This window comes from Suillus bovinus, assembly GCF_016758785.1.
Source record: "Suillus bovinus strain UH-Sbo-P2 chromosome Unknown EDB93scaffold_52, whole genome shotgun sequence".
Classification (NCBI taxonomy): domain Eukaryota; kingdom Fungi; phylum Basidiomycota; class Agaricomycetes; order Boletales; family Suillaceae; genus Suillus; species Suillus bovinus.
In genome coordinates, this window is record NW_024542108.1 from 14,762 (window position 1) to 28,277 (window position 13,516).

A 13,516-nucleotide genomic window follows, 5' to 3' on the forward strand; every position below is an offset into this window, starting at 1 on the left:
GAATAAAGAGATATATGTACTGTACTAGCTAGAGGGATTAAGTGGTTGAACGAGCACGATAAAACATTGCGCTGGCGGTCCCTTTTTCCCAGGTTGTTGGGCTCCGCGATCGAGACGAGTTTTCTCGTCGTTCACGACTGAGACAATTATCTGCCAGACGGAGAAATGATGAGCCATTGCGTTCGAGAACGGTAAGCATTCTATAGTCATTAAATTGAATTTGATACTCAAGGCCATCACAGAAATCACGGATCTTGACATGTGTGAGCATGCGTTCCTGGAATGTCCTGGTGTCGAGCTGTTGACAGAACGTATCCACAAGGTCATCTTCCGCACCATCACCAACTTCGTCACCTGATTCCATTTCCCCCTCGTTCGCTGGTTCCAGTGGCACAGGAACAGGCATTGCAGCAGTGGCGAGCGGCGACGGACAGGAATCGAGGGGAACGAGCAACAGATGTGTCCAAAATGGTATCGTGCGGTTCCGTTGCACCTCGAGGAAAAAGGTAGGCACTACGGGGTGGACACTTTGTACCAGATGCTTACAAACGAGAAACCGAGTTTTAACAAAATTCGGGCAGGTGCAGACCCAACGATGGGGATCCGGTCGATATTTGGGGTTGAGTGGTACCGTGATCGGGGTGTTGGCTGCATGCAGCCAGTCTCTTTTGAATTCTTTTCACCACGACGACAACTCCTGAAATCGGCCAAAATCATTGAGTAGGTGGTCAATCTTTTTATAGTATGTTGGTGCGAGTTTGACGACAAGGATCCAGATCAGTAGATCAACTCGTGGCTTCGAGAAGTGCGTGAGGTAGTCAATTTTGATGTGCCGCCAGCTGCCAATGACACGGTGAGCTTTCTGGCTTAAGTTTGATGAGATTGTTGCACTTACTGGCTCTCCATGATCATCGTCGTTTTTAGTTGAGGTATCTTGTCACCCGCTGAACGTGCCCATAGCTCAAAACGGCCCTTTTTGTACCAGTTCTCCCAAAGGTAGGCCCACAGTTCACAGAGGTCGTGCTCCCGGCAAAATGTGTACATCTGGCGCACTGCCCACTGCCTTATTCCTGCAGCGCTTGGGTGTGAGTATCCGGGGATAAGTGGATGTGCGCAGAAGTGCCGTTCCATCATTTCAATGACGTGTTCACGAAATTCTGATGAACAAAAGGTGTGTCGTGATCGTTCAATATCTCCCGATTGAGGTTCCTGTTTAGGTATTTTGATGATAATTTTCAAACCTGTGGGTATGTCCTTGCGATCATTGATGTTGTGATATGAGTCTGGGAGTGGCTGACTTGGAAATTGAGATGGATTTGGGATATGGAATGCCAGTGTTGGAACAGGTGTGTCATCCTGTGTTTTGTCTGGTTGAATAAGCATGCCTCCCTCATGCTCGTTTGGATCAGATGTCCCTGATGGCCTGAAGTTGACGTCTATGAACGAGAATTCCTTGTGTGCCCGTGCTGCTTTATAAGGTGTTGTGGTAAGTTTGGATTTTGATAAGCGCTCTCATACAGCTTTACGAAGATGCCAGTAGCATAATTGAATCTTTGCTTCAGGCCAAACACTTTTCGACATGCTGATCTCCGCCATGTCCTTGTCAACATGAACGAAGGCAGGGACAACACCATACTTGTCTCGAAGACACTGTGCCCACTTCCGCAGTGCAGTGGTGCATTTTCCAATCTCAATTGACGTTGCAGTGGATAACAGGCAGTACGACAGTGGGAACCCAGCATTATCAAACTCGCCAAGGACACTATATAGTTCAAGGTGCTTTGAGTTCGTGTTATCTACTTTCTGTGTGAGACATTGCTCTTGATAAATTCAATTACTCACAGGTTGCATCAAGGGCAATTTCGACGACATTTTTATGAAGGGACTTTGCAATCTTCTTCATCCCCCAGCAGACTTGCTCAACACCATCAACCTCTTCAATATCAAATATATCTACATCCCCTGCGAGCTCGTCAAGCAATAATTTTGCAGATGTGAGTTGATTTTCGTCCTTCTTCCACAGGATTTGGCTCATGCACGACCAAGCAGAATGAACTTGTTTGGATGTGATGTTCGAGAAGAGTCCCTGAATCCTTGGTACCAATGTGCTCGGTATACTCCACTCGAGGTTATTGCAGATGATTTCTGTTGCCTCCGCTGGCATTGTGATGTCAAAGTATGGCGTGTGTGAGTCGTGATGCTCGATATGGATGGACAAGGTCCGCTGATCAATATCGTCAGGGGTGTGTTGGCAACATGACACAACAAGAGTGCTGTAACAGTCGAAACATTTCATCCCCACTGTATCACGGTGTTTGACACCTTCTTTTTGACTTGGACGGGCCTTCTGCTTCCGTGAGACGTCTTGACAGCACCAGAATCGAGTCTTGTTATGACTTGGATGGTATCTGTTGGCGACGCTCAAACTGAGCTTGTGTCGTCAACGGTCTGTGGACGTCCTTGGGCTAGCCCAAGGTTAGGGGTCGTACTTGGCGTGTCTTCGGCAGGTACGATTTGACGCCTATGTCCAAATCGGGTAGCTTATGTCACGCGGGTGCGAGACGATAAGCTATATCGGCCTAGGCTTACGACACCCGAAGGTTAATCGTAAGGATCGTCGTTAATTAGAAGGACAGAAGTCCAACTAGTTAACAGGGGCTTTGTTCGTCGACGAAGTCGATGAGCAAAGGTTGAGACTATAGGCTTATCTGCGAAGAGCAGATAAGAAGATAGAATATAGACTGCTGGCGAGGCAGAAGGATCACTCTGGTGAGAGTAGGAGGTCAAGAACCAAGTAGATTCAAGTTAGGGAATATAGTACATGGTAGCGAGTTTATATAGAGGACAGGAAACGTATTAGTGGATGATAACTCGTACTACCGGGAGAGGCAATCGGTAAAGGGTAAGACCATAACAGGAAGGCACGTTCGGTCTAGGTAGAACGTGCTAGATAAGAGAACGAGTCAAAGATCATAAAAGGGAACAGGGCAAAGGGGATGCGTCGTGCATCATAACATTGGTTACCGTCCGGACGGTAAGGGCAAGGGGACTGTCCGCAGGATCAGTCAGGTGGTGAAACGGAGCATGGGTATGCTTCGTCAGCGAAAGGATCCGGCCAAATGTACTGGCTTTGCTGAAGCGACAGGTAGAGGGCGAAAGGGAATGCGAGGATGACGAGGGTAACAAGGGTAAGGTCAGGGTAAGGGTATGATGCGAGGGCTGATACGAGGAGGATTAGGAGAAAAATAGTAGGGGCCCAAGCGTCTAGATGTTCTTGTAACAAGTCTTATGACCCATTTTCAACATGAAGTGATCCTTCACTCTGTCAACCTTTGTGAGTCAACTTTACGCTATTCTAAATGGTTGAACTCACTTAAATCTGTATCCAGTAATCTTCCAAATTTCAAAAGCAGTCATTTTGACTTGTTCTCGTTCATTCATGAGTGGATCTACAAGCACGGTATAGTGTCCATAGAAGGAAATGACCTTCGAAGTCTTAAAAGCTCTTCGGAGCTCCATGAAGAGACTTTGACTATCTTTGTAGCTTCGACTATGGATTCCCTGTCACATAATATATATTAGTATTCATCAATAATTTCAAGCTAGTGGAATCACCTCTGAAGAGTCACTTTCCACAGCTATTGGATGTTCTGCATTGTTTCCAGCTGTTCTAGCTACCACAGTTGGTGCCATAGGTGCCAGTGGAGGGGGTGGGGCAGGCCTCGGCTCTTCGGGTTGGGCCTCTCTTTTTCTCTTCCTCCGAGCAGCTGCATTGATTTTGTCATACTCTCGGCACCTCTCACATGTTTTCCAGGTACTATCATGAGGGAGAACATTTTTGCACTTTGACTTCGAGCATATCTGTAGTTCGGGTAATAAATCTGAGTCCATGGTATGTGCTTGTAGTAGAGTCCAGCTATGTATGGTACAAGGCACTCGTCTCTGTTGGGGTCACATTCCTTTTTTGGATGCCGGCGGGAAGTCACGTGACGTGTCGGAGGGGGGGGGGGGGGGGGCGAGCTGGGAGAGCTTGCGGGGGGCAGAATGAAAAACATTTACTAGAAATAACGAGTCAAGAGGTAACCTTAAACCATTGATACTCATCCCAGGATGACTATCGAGATGTTAAAATCGGCCCGTTATCTTACGAAAAACATCAAGCACTGGTCAGCGAAAGAACCAAATTTTGTGTACTATCCCGTGATCCCCCACTGGGCAAAATAGACGAACAACTAAAAGTGCAATATCAAAGTGTCAAAAAAAGTCAATAGCGCTGTACACAAACATCGTAATACACAATGTCATACAAAGTAGGGCATTGTATTCTGCACGTAAAACCGTTAGCGTGTATTCCGGTAGTCTCCGGGAGAGCGAGTATCAACCTACCATCTTTTTTGTTTGCATTCCCTTATCTCTTTCGTTCTCGGGGGCGGCATCATAAACGGTGAAATCCCTACTTCCGTCCTCCTTTATTGTTAGTATGGACGCCATGTTACCGCATCGGTAGCAGTAATTTGGTGCAGACCACACAGTAACGAGCTGGTCATCAAACATATATTTGTACCCTTCTTGCACGAGCTGATGTGCACGAGCAATGAGACTCAAGGAGTTGACATGGTTGAACTGAAAAGGTCAGGGTGACATTTAGATTATATGGATAGATGGGCGAACCTCTCGCGTCACTGTTCTGCCAAATAGCCAACCAGCTCCGCGTGGGCTGACAGCCCAAGTGTCGATGTCTTCCGGATCAGACCACATGAGGTCTGCGAAGGTAAATCAGGAGGAGCCGAGTGAACATTAATAAGTTCTGACCACAGAAAGCACCTTCATGAGGAATTTCCTGCGCGCGTGAGAGGACACGAATCTGATCTAGAGTTCGAATGTCTGGTGATAGACCACCGTGCACGCACAAAGTCTCTCCGTCTATTATCTACGAAAGATTTGAGCGTTTCCTGGACACAATCGGGCGAAACTCACAGCAGCGAGATTGAGAAAATCGAATACACTACAACATGCCTTCCAAACAGCAGCGCTACCGTACTTTTGTTGGCACTCATCTATGCAACGAATTATCAGTACTATCAGAAAAGCAGCACTGCGCCAACGAGCTTTACCATAAAATCCATACACCTGTGTGATTTGTCGACTTTCATGGTTTCCACGGAGGAGAGTGACTTTATCTGGGTATCTAAAAAAAATCAATACAGATACAACGATGGGCTATCAGTGACAATACCGAGCTTTCAGTGCCAGCAGCAAGGACACGGTCTCCAAGCTATAATGCCCTCGGTCGACAAAGTCACCCTGATCGACATTAAGCATGTTCAACCCTCGAACCACAAGCACACATACGTGCCATGAAAATATAACTCGTCTCCGGGACCTGTCCACCCTTTCGCAGCAGCTCCAGTAAGTCCCAGAACTGACCATGAATGTCGCCGCAGATGGTGACTGGACTCGAAACGGGCTGAATATTGGACTCTTCCATGAGTATAGCGCGGACGCGGTCGCAAAGGACTTTCATATCGGGTTCTGGGAGGTGGCGACATTCCATGAGTTGATCTATCCATTTGTCCGGGTTATAAGAGGGCATATGGATGATACGTAGATATTAGAGCTGATTTGATGTCGTGTCTGACTCGGTGTTGTGCTGTAGATTCATATACTTATTAGTTGAATGCCGCAGGCTTTGCTCATCGAGTGGAGGAGGTCGTGAGAAAGCAAGTACTAACCAACGTACCACGACACGTTCGGGCTTACATAGGTGCTATTACCATTTCTTAAAGGGTTCATCCTCTAGCGACACCACAATTCATCGGCCCACGCGAATTTGAATACTATCTTGCATGCGCTGCCTGCGTCAGCTCTCCCTTGCTTTGCTGTGTGTCACAGCATGGGCTCTACACGAATCTGATGTGGGTGTGGTGGATTGGAATGCAAAATTGATCGGTGTACCGCTGGATGGCTCTCCATATACTGCACCCACATTTAGTGGTGATTATATTCTGACCGCTACGAGCAACAATGTATTGGCAGCATTGAATGCCACGGATGGCTCTATAGGTGTGTGCCCCATCCTGACTCTGACTTCACTAATAGGTTTGCAGTGTGGAGAAGTATATACGATGCAGAGGACCCAATCATGGCCTTCAGCCATGATGATAATAGTGCGTCATGCCAATTTAGTATATTTATGGCTCAAACATGGTACTAGGCGTGTCTTCTCTATCTGGACCGGGAGGGTCAATTTTGCGCACGTATGAACTGAAAACTGGCCACCTTATATTGGAGAAACAACTACACAGACCGGTGGATGGAAAACTCCATGAACCTCGAAATCTTGGCATTTCGCTACTGCGTTCTACTGACCCTTCCCTCAACACAACGGGTTATCTCGCATTGACAAATGCAGACTCTGTCACCCGTCTGGATGAGACTGGGGAAACTCTGTGGTCATGGAACTCTCCAGATCAAGCGTGTGTTTCTTTGTATCATACGGTCTTCACTTCATTGATATCAATTAGGTCCTTGGTTTTGTATTCTCACATCATTGCCGACCAATCAACTGTGTATCTTCTGGGACTTGCGAAATCATTTGCATCCTATACTTTGCACGTTACGACATTATCAGCGAGCACAGGCGAAATCATCGCATCTGTCAACATTCCGGCGAACATTAAAGATGAAACATCCAAATTTGTTGCTGTTAGCTCCCAGACAGGACCTACAATCAGTGTCTGCGCCAACTGGCTTGAAGACGGTGTCCTTAAGGCTGCCGTATTAACGCCTGATTTGAAAGGTCAAATTATGGCTCTTCCGGGCGTCAAATACGATAGGATTAGTGAGTTTGGCCTTTCGAATAACGGTCAATTCCTTGCGATCAAGGAAGGAGGTGCTGCGCACGTCATGCACTTTGATGCACAGGCATCTTCGCTTCAGCCAATCTGGGAATTCGGTGACGCGGTATATTTTATATTTCATGCAAGTACCACGGTTTACTGAGGGCTACCCCAGGCCCCTTCGCAGGTACAATCGGATTCTCATTTCGTGGGAAGCCTTAGCCGAGATGGCCAACCGCGAGTTGCGCGTGTTTATTGGTCGAACGCTCATAATGTAAGACCTCTCTGTACCTGCTACTGTTTCTTACGCAACTAGAAACTTAGAAAGCTATCCACCAAACTCTTGCTATCCAGTTATCTGAGGGCAAGGCCTCAGCCTCTGGTTTTGCGTTTCCCTTCCAGACTCTTGACCACGGTGTCATCCGGCACGTGAGTTCACTCTACAGTTATTCCAGAGTGAGATCTTATTTAGATGATAGGTGGCGTTTGACGGCTCGAGCACGGGCGAAACGCATGCGAATACTCGCATGTTGTTGACCACCACGACAGGTTCGATACAACTTTGGCAACATGACGAAATGCGGTGGGTTCGGGAAGAAGCATTGGCATCCATTCAAGTTGCAGAGTTTGTAGAACTTCCTGAGAAGAAGGTTGTCATGTCCCATGCTGTGGATGAGGAAGGTTACTTTGAGCGGCTTCAACGTCAGTTATCTGACGCCAAGGTACAGGGTTCGCGTATACTGAAGTCGCTTGCACTAAACGTATTTTCAAGAATCTTCCTCGATACTTGGCAAACTTTGCTAGACGTTTCGCAACTGGCTCATATGCTACTGTGACTACGTCGGCTGCATCTTTCTCGGATGAGGATACACTCACGCGCGACGCTTTCGGCTTCCGACAGATCATAGTGGCAGCTACAGCTCATGGGAAAGTCTTCGGCATTGACTCCAGCAATGGTCGAGTCTTATGGAGTCGCGTGCTTGGCCTTGGTTGGGCAGCAAAAGTTGGCGGGACAATAATTCCTATCAAAATGTTCGTCACGCGGACAGTAAGCGATCCAGAAGGACCTCAAATAGTGCTCGTCACACAACGCCGGGCTGACAATGTGAGCCCCATTCTCCTTCCAGCCGAGATTTACGTTGACGCGGCTCAGTCTCTTATTGACACCGTGCTGTTCCATGTGAATGCACTTACGGGAGACGACATTGGAGAGGAGCACCAGTCTGGTCCTAGAGCTGCTTTGCAAGGCCTCGATGCTGTCATGGGTCCGTTGGTCGATGTTTTCATGCTTCCCAATGAGAACCGGACCATAGTCATGCTCGATGAATACCTTCAGGTATGTTGTGGTTCTTTGCCTAAGTCTGCAAGTCTAACAGTCAATAGGCGCGCCTCTATCCAGACACTCCATCAGCTCAGGCTGAGCTTGAATCACTCGTTCCATCCATATATCTCGCTCTCCGCACGGATGTTCCTGGCCAGCGCCAGATCTTGGGCCATCAACTCGCCCTAAATCTCGAGCTGTCTCAGTTCTGTGTTGCTTATCCAACATGGGCACTTTCATTGCCACCAAAAGAGGAAATTCACGCCATCATACCGAACACACGCGGTCCCGTTGCATCGATTGGAAAGGTCCTCGGAAACCGTATGACACTGTACAAGTATCTTAACCCCCACCTGACACTAGTCCTCACGTCTTTCCCACCATCCGGCACATGTGGTATATATGTGTTGGACGTGGTCAAAGGTAGTGTGATCTACCATGCTAGTGTCCCTGCTGCCAATGGCGTATGCGACGTGCAAGCAACTCTCACTGAGAATTGGCTGATATACCATTACTTTGATGATGATTTTTCTGGGACTGGGCAGAGTAAAGGATATAGAGTCGTCTCTGTCGAGTTTTACGAGGGTGATGGACCGGATGACAAAACAAAAAGGTTGGCCTTTTGCTGGCGATTTTCAGGTATGAGACTGACGTTTCGAGACAGCTCTGAGCTCTCGTCATATTCCAACAAGACGTTGCATATCAGCACATACGAACAATCGTTTATCATGCCTCACGGCATCGCCGCTATATCCCCAACCTCGACGAAGTTTGGAGTATCAACAAAGGACATCATAGGTATGATTCCCCTGTGACCGAGTGATGTCTTTTAATGGTGATTGCGTAGTTGCAAATCACAAGAACAGCATTCAGTCTATTCCTCGGCGATTGCTCAATCCAAGAAGGCCGAAGCACAAGCCTACTAGTGAAGAGCAGGAAGAGATGCTTGTACAGTATGATGCTGTACTGCCAGACGATGCCCGACTCGTGCTTTCACACAACTACGAGGTTCGTTTCACACTTTCAGTCCCCGAAGCACGCAATATTCACGCGCTTTACAGGTCGCAAACGTCCGCCGCATCGTTACCTTCTCCATCTCTGCTAGAGTCCACATCGCTGGTCTTTGTTTACGGCCTGGACCTCTTCTTCACGCGAATTGCGCCTTCGGGCACGTTTGACGTTCTCAGTGAGAATTTCAATAAAGTGCAACTTGTGCTGACGGTTACTGGCTTGGGGATTGCGATTATGGTGACGAAGCCTATGGTGCGACGGAAATGGCTGCGCGAGCGCTGGTACCAGTAGCGTACCGTCACCATTGTACTTGTTCAGAAATACAAGTAGTTCAGGAAACCAATTGTCAGGTCCTTTGCACTTCTAGGCACATCTGTGAAAAAAATGGAATATGAAAATTACATACGTGCTGCGAGATCCTGTTCGAGGACTGCATCATCTTTGTTTCTGAATCTAATAAACTACCCCCGGCTGCACATTCAATTGAAAGACTTATTTCTTTGGTACCGAACGAGGCTTGTCACCTTTGTCAGTTTCATGCCCTGTTTGATAGCTGTTGTGGTTGTCGTCCAGCGTCTTGGCTCGGCTCATCTCTCTCTTAAGGTATTGAATTTCCTCAGACTGGGATCTACTACTGCTTCAACGGAAGGCATGAGGGCAATGTATTCCACACCCTCCCGATCATTCACTTCAGCGTCGAAAATCAGGCTCTTCAGGGAATATTTTAAGCGTGCCAAAAATACCTTCAACTCTTTGTGAGACCACATTTATACATCATGTCCCTCACTGAACACCCATAAGTCGGGGAGCGAGAACGTGTCGAGCAGGTCAGACACGCACTCATCCGATCCACATTGACGATGCACAGACCGAAGCCTAGCGTGCGTGAAGGGGAGCGAGAACAAGTACAAGATGTATGGCGATTTCGATGTTGGTTGAGACTGTATAAATATGAAATCGAGAACCATGGCTAAGTGACGCGCGGGAGCAGAATTGCACCGTTCTATAGGTCCCACGGGTACAATATCAAGGACTCCTCAATTCACTGATGCTGAGCAACACGGTCACGAGCAGCTCTCCCAGCTCGCCCCCCCCCCCCCCCCTCCGACACGTCACGTGACTTCCCGCCGGCATCCAAAAAAGGAATGTGACCCCAACAGAGACGAGTGCCTTGTACCATACATAGCTGGACTCTACTACAAGCACATACCATGGACTCAGATTTATTACCCGAACTACAGATATGCTCGAAGTCAAAGTGCAAAAATGTTCTCCCTCATGATAGTACCTGGAAAACATGTGAGAGGTGCCGAGAGTATGACAAAATCAATGCAGCTGCTCGGAGGAAGAGAAAAAGAGAGGCCCAACCCGAAGAGCCGAGGCCTGCCCCACCCCCTCCACTGGCACCTATGGCACCAACTGTGGTAGCTAGAACAGCTGGAAACAATGCAGAACATCCAATAGCTGTGGAAAGTGACTCTTCAGAGGTGATTCCACTAGCTTGAAATTATTGATGAATACTAACATATATTATGTGACAGGGAATCCATAGTCGAAGCTACAAAGATAGTCAAAGTCTCTTCATGGAGCTCCGAAGAGCTTTTAAGACTTCGAAGGTCATTTCCTTCTATGGACACTATACCGTGCTTGTAGATCCACTCATGAATGAACGAGAACAAGTCAAAATGACTGCTTTTGAAATTTGGAAGATTACTGGATACAGATTTAAGTGAGTTCAACCATTTAGAATAGCGTAAAGTTGACTCACAAAGGTTGACAGAGTGAAGGATCACTTCATGTTGAAAATGGGTCATAAGACTCGATTCTGGTGCTGTCAAGACGTCTCACGGAAGCAGAAGGCCCGTCCAAGTCAAAAAGAAGGTGTCAAACACCGTGATACAGTGGGGATGAAATGTTTCGACTGTTACAGCACTCTTGTTGTGTCATGTTGCCAACACACCCCTGACGATATTGATCAGCGGACCTTGTCCATCCATATCGAGCATCACGACTCACACACGCCATACTTTGACATCACAATGCCAGCGGAGGCAACAGAAATCATCTGCAATAACCTCGAGTGGAGTATACCGAGCACATTGGTACCAAGGATTCAGGGACTCTTCTCGAACATCACATCCAAACAAGTTCATTCTGCTTGGTCGTGCATGAGCCAAATCCTGTGGAAGAAGGACGAAAATCAACTCACATCTGCAAAATTATTGCTTGACGAGCTCGCAGGGGATGTAGATATATTTGATATTGAAGAGGTTGATGGTGTTGAGCAAGTCTGCTGGGGGATGAAGAAGATTGCAAAGTCCCTTCATAAAAATGTCGTCGAAATTGCCCTTGATGCAACCTGTGAGTAATTGAATTTATCAAGAGCAATGTCTCACACAGAAAGTAGATAACACGAACTCAAAGCACCTTGAACTATATAGTGTCCTTGGCGAGTTTGATAATGCTGGGTTCCCACTGTCGTACTGCCTGTTATCCACTGCAACGTCAATTGAGATTGGAAAATGCACCACTGCACTGCGGAAGTGGGCACAGTGTCTTCGAGACAAGTATGGTGTTGTCCCTGCCTTCGTTCATGTTGACAAGGACATGGCGGAGATCAGCATGTCGAAAAGTGTTTGGCCTGAAGCAAAGATTCAATTATGCTACTGGCATCTTCGTAAAGCTGTATGAGAGCGCTTATCAAAATCCAAACTTACCACAACACCTTATAAAGCAGCACGGGCACACAAGGAATTCTCGTTCATAGACGTCAACTTCAGGCCATCAGGGACATCTGATCCAAACGAGCATGAGGGAGGCATGCTTATTCAACCAGACAAAACACAGGATGACACACCTGTTCCAACACTGGCATTCCATATCCCAAATCCATCTCAATTTCCAAGTCAGCCACTCCCAGACTCATATCACAACATCAATGATCGCAAGGACATACCCACAGGTTTGAAAATTATCATCAAAATACCTAAACAGGAACCTCAATCGGGAGATATTGAACGATCACGACACACCTTTTGTTCATCAGAATTTCGTGAACACGTCATTGAAATGATGGAACGGCACTTCTGCGCACATCCACTTATCCCCGGATACTCACACCCAAGCGCTGCAGGAATAAGGCAGTGGGCAGTGCGCCAGATGTACACATTTTGCCGGGAGCACGACCTCTGTGAACTGTGGGCCTACCTTTGGGAGAACTGGTACAAAAAGGGCCGTTTTGAGCTATGGGCACGTTCAGCGGGTGACAAGATACCTCAACTAAAAACGACGATGATCATGGAGAGCCAGTAAGTGCAACAATCTCATCAAACTTAAGCCAGAAAGCTCACCGTGTCATTGGCAGCTGGCGGCACATCAAAATTGACTACCTCACGCACTTCTCGAAGCCACGAGTTGATCTACTGATCTGGATCCTTGTCGTCAAACTCGCACCAACATACTATAAAAAGATTGACCACCTACTCAATGATTTTGGCCGATTTCAGGAGTTGTCGTCGTGGTGAAAAGAATTCAAAAGAGACTGGCTGCATGCAGCCAACACCCCGATCACGGTACCACTCAACCCCAAATATCGACCGGATCCCCATCGTTGGGTCTGCACCTGCCCGAATTTTGTTAAAACTCGGTTTCTCGTTTGTAAGCATCTGGTACAAAGTGTCCACCCCGTAGTGCCTACCTTTTTCCTCGAGGTGCAACGGAACCGCACGATACCATTTTGGACACATCTGTTGCTCGTTCCCCTCGATTCCTGTCCGTCGCCGCTCGCCACTGCTGCAATGCCTGTTCCTGTGCCACTGGAACCAGCGAACGAGGGGGAAATGGAATCAGGTGACGAAGTTGGTGATGGTGCGGAAGATGACCTTGTGGATACGTTCTGTCAACAGCTCGACACCAGGACATTCCAGGAACGCATGCTCACACATGTCAAGATCCGTGATTTCTGTGATGGCCTTGAGTATCAAATTCAATTTAATGACTATAGAATGCTTACCGTTCTCGAACGCAATGGCTCATCATTTCTCCGTCTGGCAGATAATTGTCTCAGTCGTGAACGACGAGAAAACTCGTCTCGATCGCGGAGCCCAACAACCTGGGAAAAAGGGACCGCCAGCGCAATGTTTTATCGTGCTCGTTCATCATCCCAGTGACCACATTCATAATCAATCTATTAACCACTTAATCCCTCTAGCTAGTACAGTACATATATCTCTTTATTCATTGCCATTGTCACATACTATATACTTAATACATAATAGCGTTCAAGAATCAACTCAGAGAGACTTGAGAGAACGAAAAAATAAACCGTCATAGCCTTTTTTGGATG

The 13,516-nt window shown here is 47.3% G+C and overlaps 6 protein-coding genes across 6 annotated transcripts; 3 read left to right on the forward strand and 3 right to left on the reverse strand.

Annotated features, from left to right (window-relative positions):
- Positions 1 to 37: 37 nt before the first annotated feature.
- On the reverse strand, positions 38 to 679 carry EDB93DRAFT_1090067 (uncharacterized protein; the record flags this gene model as incomplete). The annotated part of the gene is made up of 1 exon (XM_041446253.1): positions 38 to 679. A coding segment is annotated over one exon (642 nt), but the record flags the coding sequence as incomplete, so codon positions are not given.
- Positions 680 to 3,891, reverse strand: EDB93DRAFT_1241918 (uncharacterized protein; the record flags this gene model as incomplete). The annotated part of the gene is made up of 7 exons (XM_041451946.1): positions 680 to 839; positions 896 to 1,511; positions 1,572 to 1,803; positions 1,958 to 2,396; positions 3,305 to 3,322; positions 3,374 to 3,561; positions 3,616 to 3,891. 7 exons carry the CDS (start codon positions 3,889 to 3,891, stop codon positions 680 to 682), a joined length of 1,929 nt encoding a protein of 642 aa, XP_041305062.1.
- Positions 3,892 to 4,031: 140 nt separating this feature from the next.
- EDB93DRAFT_1162463 (Metallo-dependent phosphatase-like protein) lies at positions 4,032 to 5,725 on the reverse strand. Its single transcript, XM_041450076.1, has 8 exons — positions 5,357 to 5,725; positions 5,237 to 5,304; positions 5,115 to 5,188; positions 4,978 to 5,057; positions 4,813 to 4,930; positions 4,672 to 4,763; positions 4,387 to 4,623; positions 4,032 to 4,325 (listed from the first exon to the last, which is right to left on the reverse strand). The coding sequence occupies exons 1-8, from the start codon at positions 5,591 to 5,593 to the stop codon at positions 4,302 to 4,304; spliced, it is 930 nt and encodes a 309-aa protein (XP_041305063.1). The 5' UTR covers positions 5,594 to 5,725; the 3' UTR covers positions 4,032 to 4,301.
- Positions 5,726 to 5,737: 12 nt separating this feature from the next.
- On the forward strand, positions 5,738 to 9,615 carry EDB93DRAFT_1162464 (uncharacterized protein). The gene is made up of 12 exons (XM_041450077.1): positions 5,738 to 6,063; positions 6,108 to 6,167; positions 6,215 to 6,476; positions 6,525 to 6,963; positions 7,015 to 7,113; positions 7,164 to 7,268; positions 7,319 to 7,561; positions 7,612 to 7,944; positions 7,993 to 8,175; positions 8,223 to 8,773; positions 8,825 to 8,958; positions 9,008 to 9,615. Exons 1-12 carry the CDS (start codon positions 5,847 to 5,849, stop codon positions 9,460 to 9,462), a joined length of 3,081 nt encoding a protein of 1,026 aa, XP_041305064.1. The 5' UTR covers positions 5,738 to 5,846; the 3' UTR covers positions 9,463 to 9,615.
- Positions 9,616 to 9,683: 68 nt separating this feature from the next.
- On the forward strand, positions 9,684 to 10,224 carry EDB93DRAFT_1162466 (uncharacterized protein). The gene is made up of 3 exons (XM_041450078.1): positions 9,684 to 9,859; positions 9,915 to 9,957; positions 10,012 to 10,224. The coding sequence occupies exons 1-3, from the start codon at positions 9,709 to 9,711 to the stop codon at positions 10,049 to 10,051; spliced, it is 234 nt and encodes a 77-aa protein (XP_041305065.1). The 5' UTR covers positions 9,684 to 9,708; the 3' UTR covers positions 10,052 to 10,224.
- A 158-nt stretch (positions 10,225 to 10,382) lies between these two features.
- Positions 10,383 to 13,444, forward strand: EDB93DRAFT_1338827 (uncharacterized protein; the record flags this gene model as incomplete). The annotated part of the gene is made up of 8 exons (XM_041455406.1): positions 10,383 to 10,658; positions 10,713 to 10,900; positions 10,952 to 11,532; positions 11,579 to 11,803; positions 11,909 to 12,133; positions 12,218 to 12,479; positions 12,678 to 12,828; positions 12,882 to 13,444. 8 exons carry the CDS (start codon positions 10,383 to 10,385, stop codon positions 13,338 to 13,340), a joined length of 2,367 nt encoding a protein of 788 aa, XP_041305066.1. The 3' UTR covers positions 13,341 to 13,444.
- Positions 13,445 to 13,516: the final 72 nt, after the last annotated feature.

Excerpts from the sequence above, each read along its gene's own strand:
- EDB93DRAFT_1162463 (XM_041450076.1), bottom strand. The coding sequence starts at position 5,593 with ATGCCCTCTTATAACCCGGACAAATGGATAGATCAACTCATGGAATGT. Across the intron at positions 4,931-4,977 it reads ATTTTCTCAATCTCGCTGCT|ATAATAGACGGAGAGACTTT; the intron begins GTGAGTTTCGCC and ends AATCTTTCGTAG. Across the intron at positions 4,764-4,812 it reads TCATGAAGGTGCTTTCTGTG|ACCTCATGTGGTCTGATCCG; the intron begins GTCAGAACTTAT and ends TTACCTTCGCAG.
- EDB93DRAFT_1162464 (XM_041450077.1), top strand. The coding sequence starts at position 5,847 with ATGCGCTGCCTGCGTCAGCTCTCCCTTGCTTTGCTGTGTGTCACAGCA. Across the intron at positions 7,269-7,318 it reads ACCACGGTGTCATCCGGCAC|GTGGCGTTTGACGGCTCGAG; the intron begins GTGAGTTCACTC and ends TTTAGATGATAG. Across the intron at positions 8,959-9,007 it reads ATCAACAAAGGACATCATAG|TTGCAAATCACAAGAACAGC; the intron begins GTATGATTCCCC and ends GTGATTGCGTAG.
- EDB93DRAFT_1162466 (XM_041450078.1), top strand. The coding sequence starts at position 9,709 with ATGCCCTGTTTGATAGCTGTTGTGGTTGTCGTCCAGCGTCTTGGCTCG. Across the intron at positions 9,860-9,914 it reads CACACCCTCCCGATCATTCA|CTTCAACTCTTTGTGAGACC; the intron begins CTTCAGCGTCGA and ends TGCCAAAAATAC. Across the intron at positions 9,958-10,011 it reads TTTATACATCATGTCCCTCA|TCATCCGATCCACATTGACG; the intron begins CTGAACACCCAT and ends TCAGACACGCAC.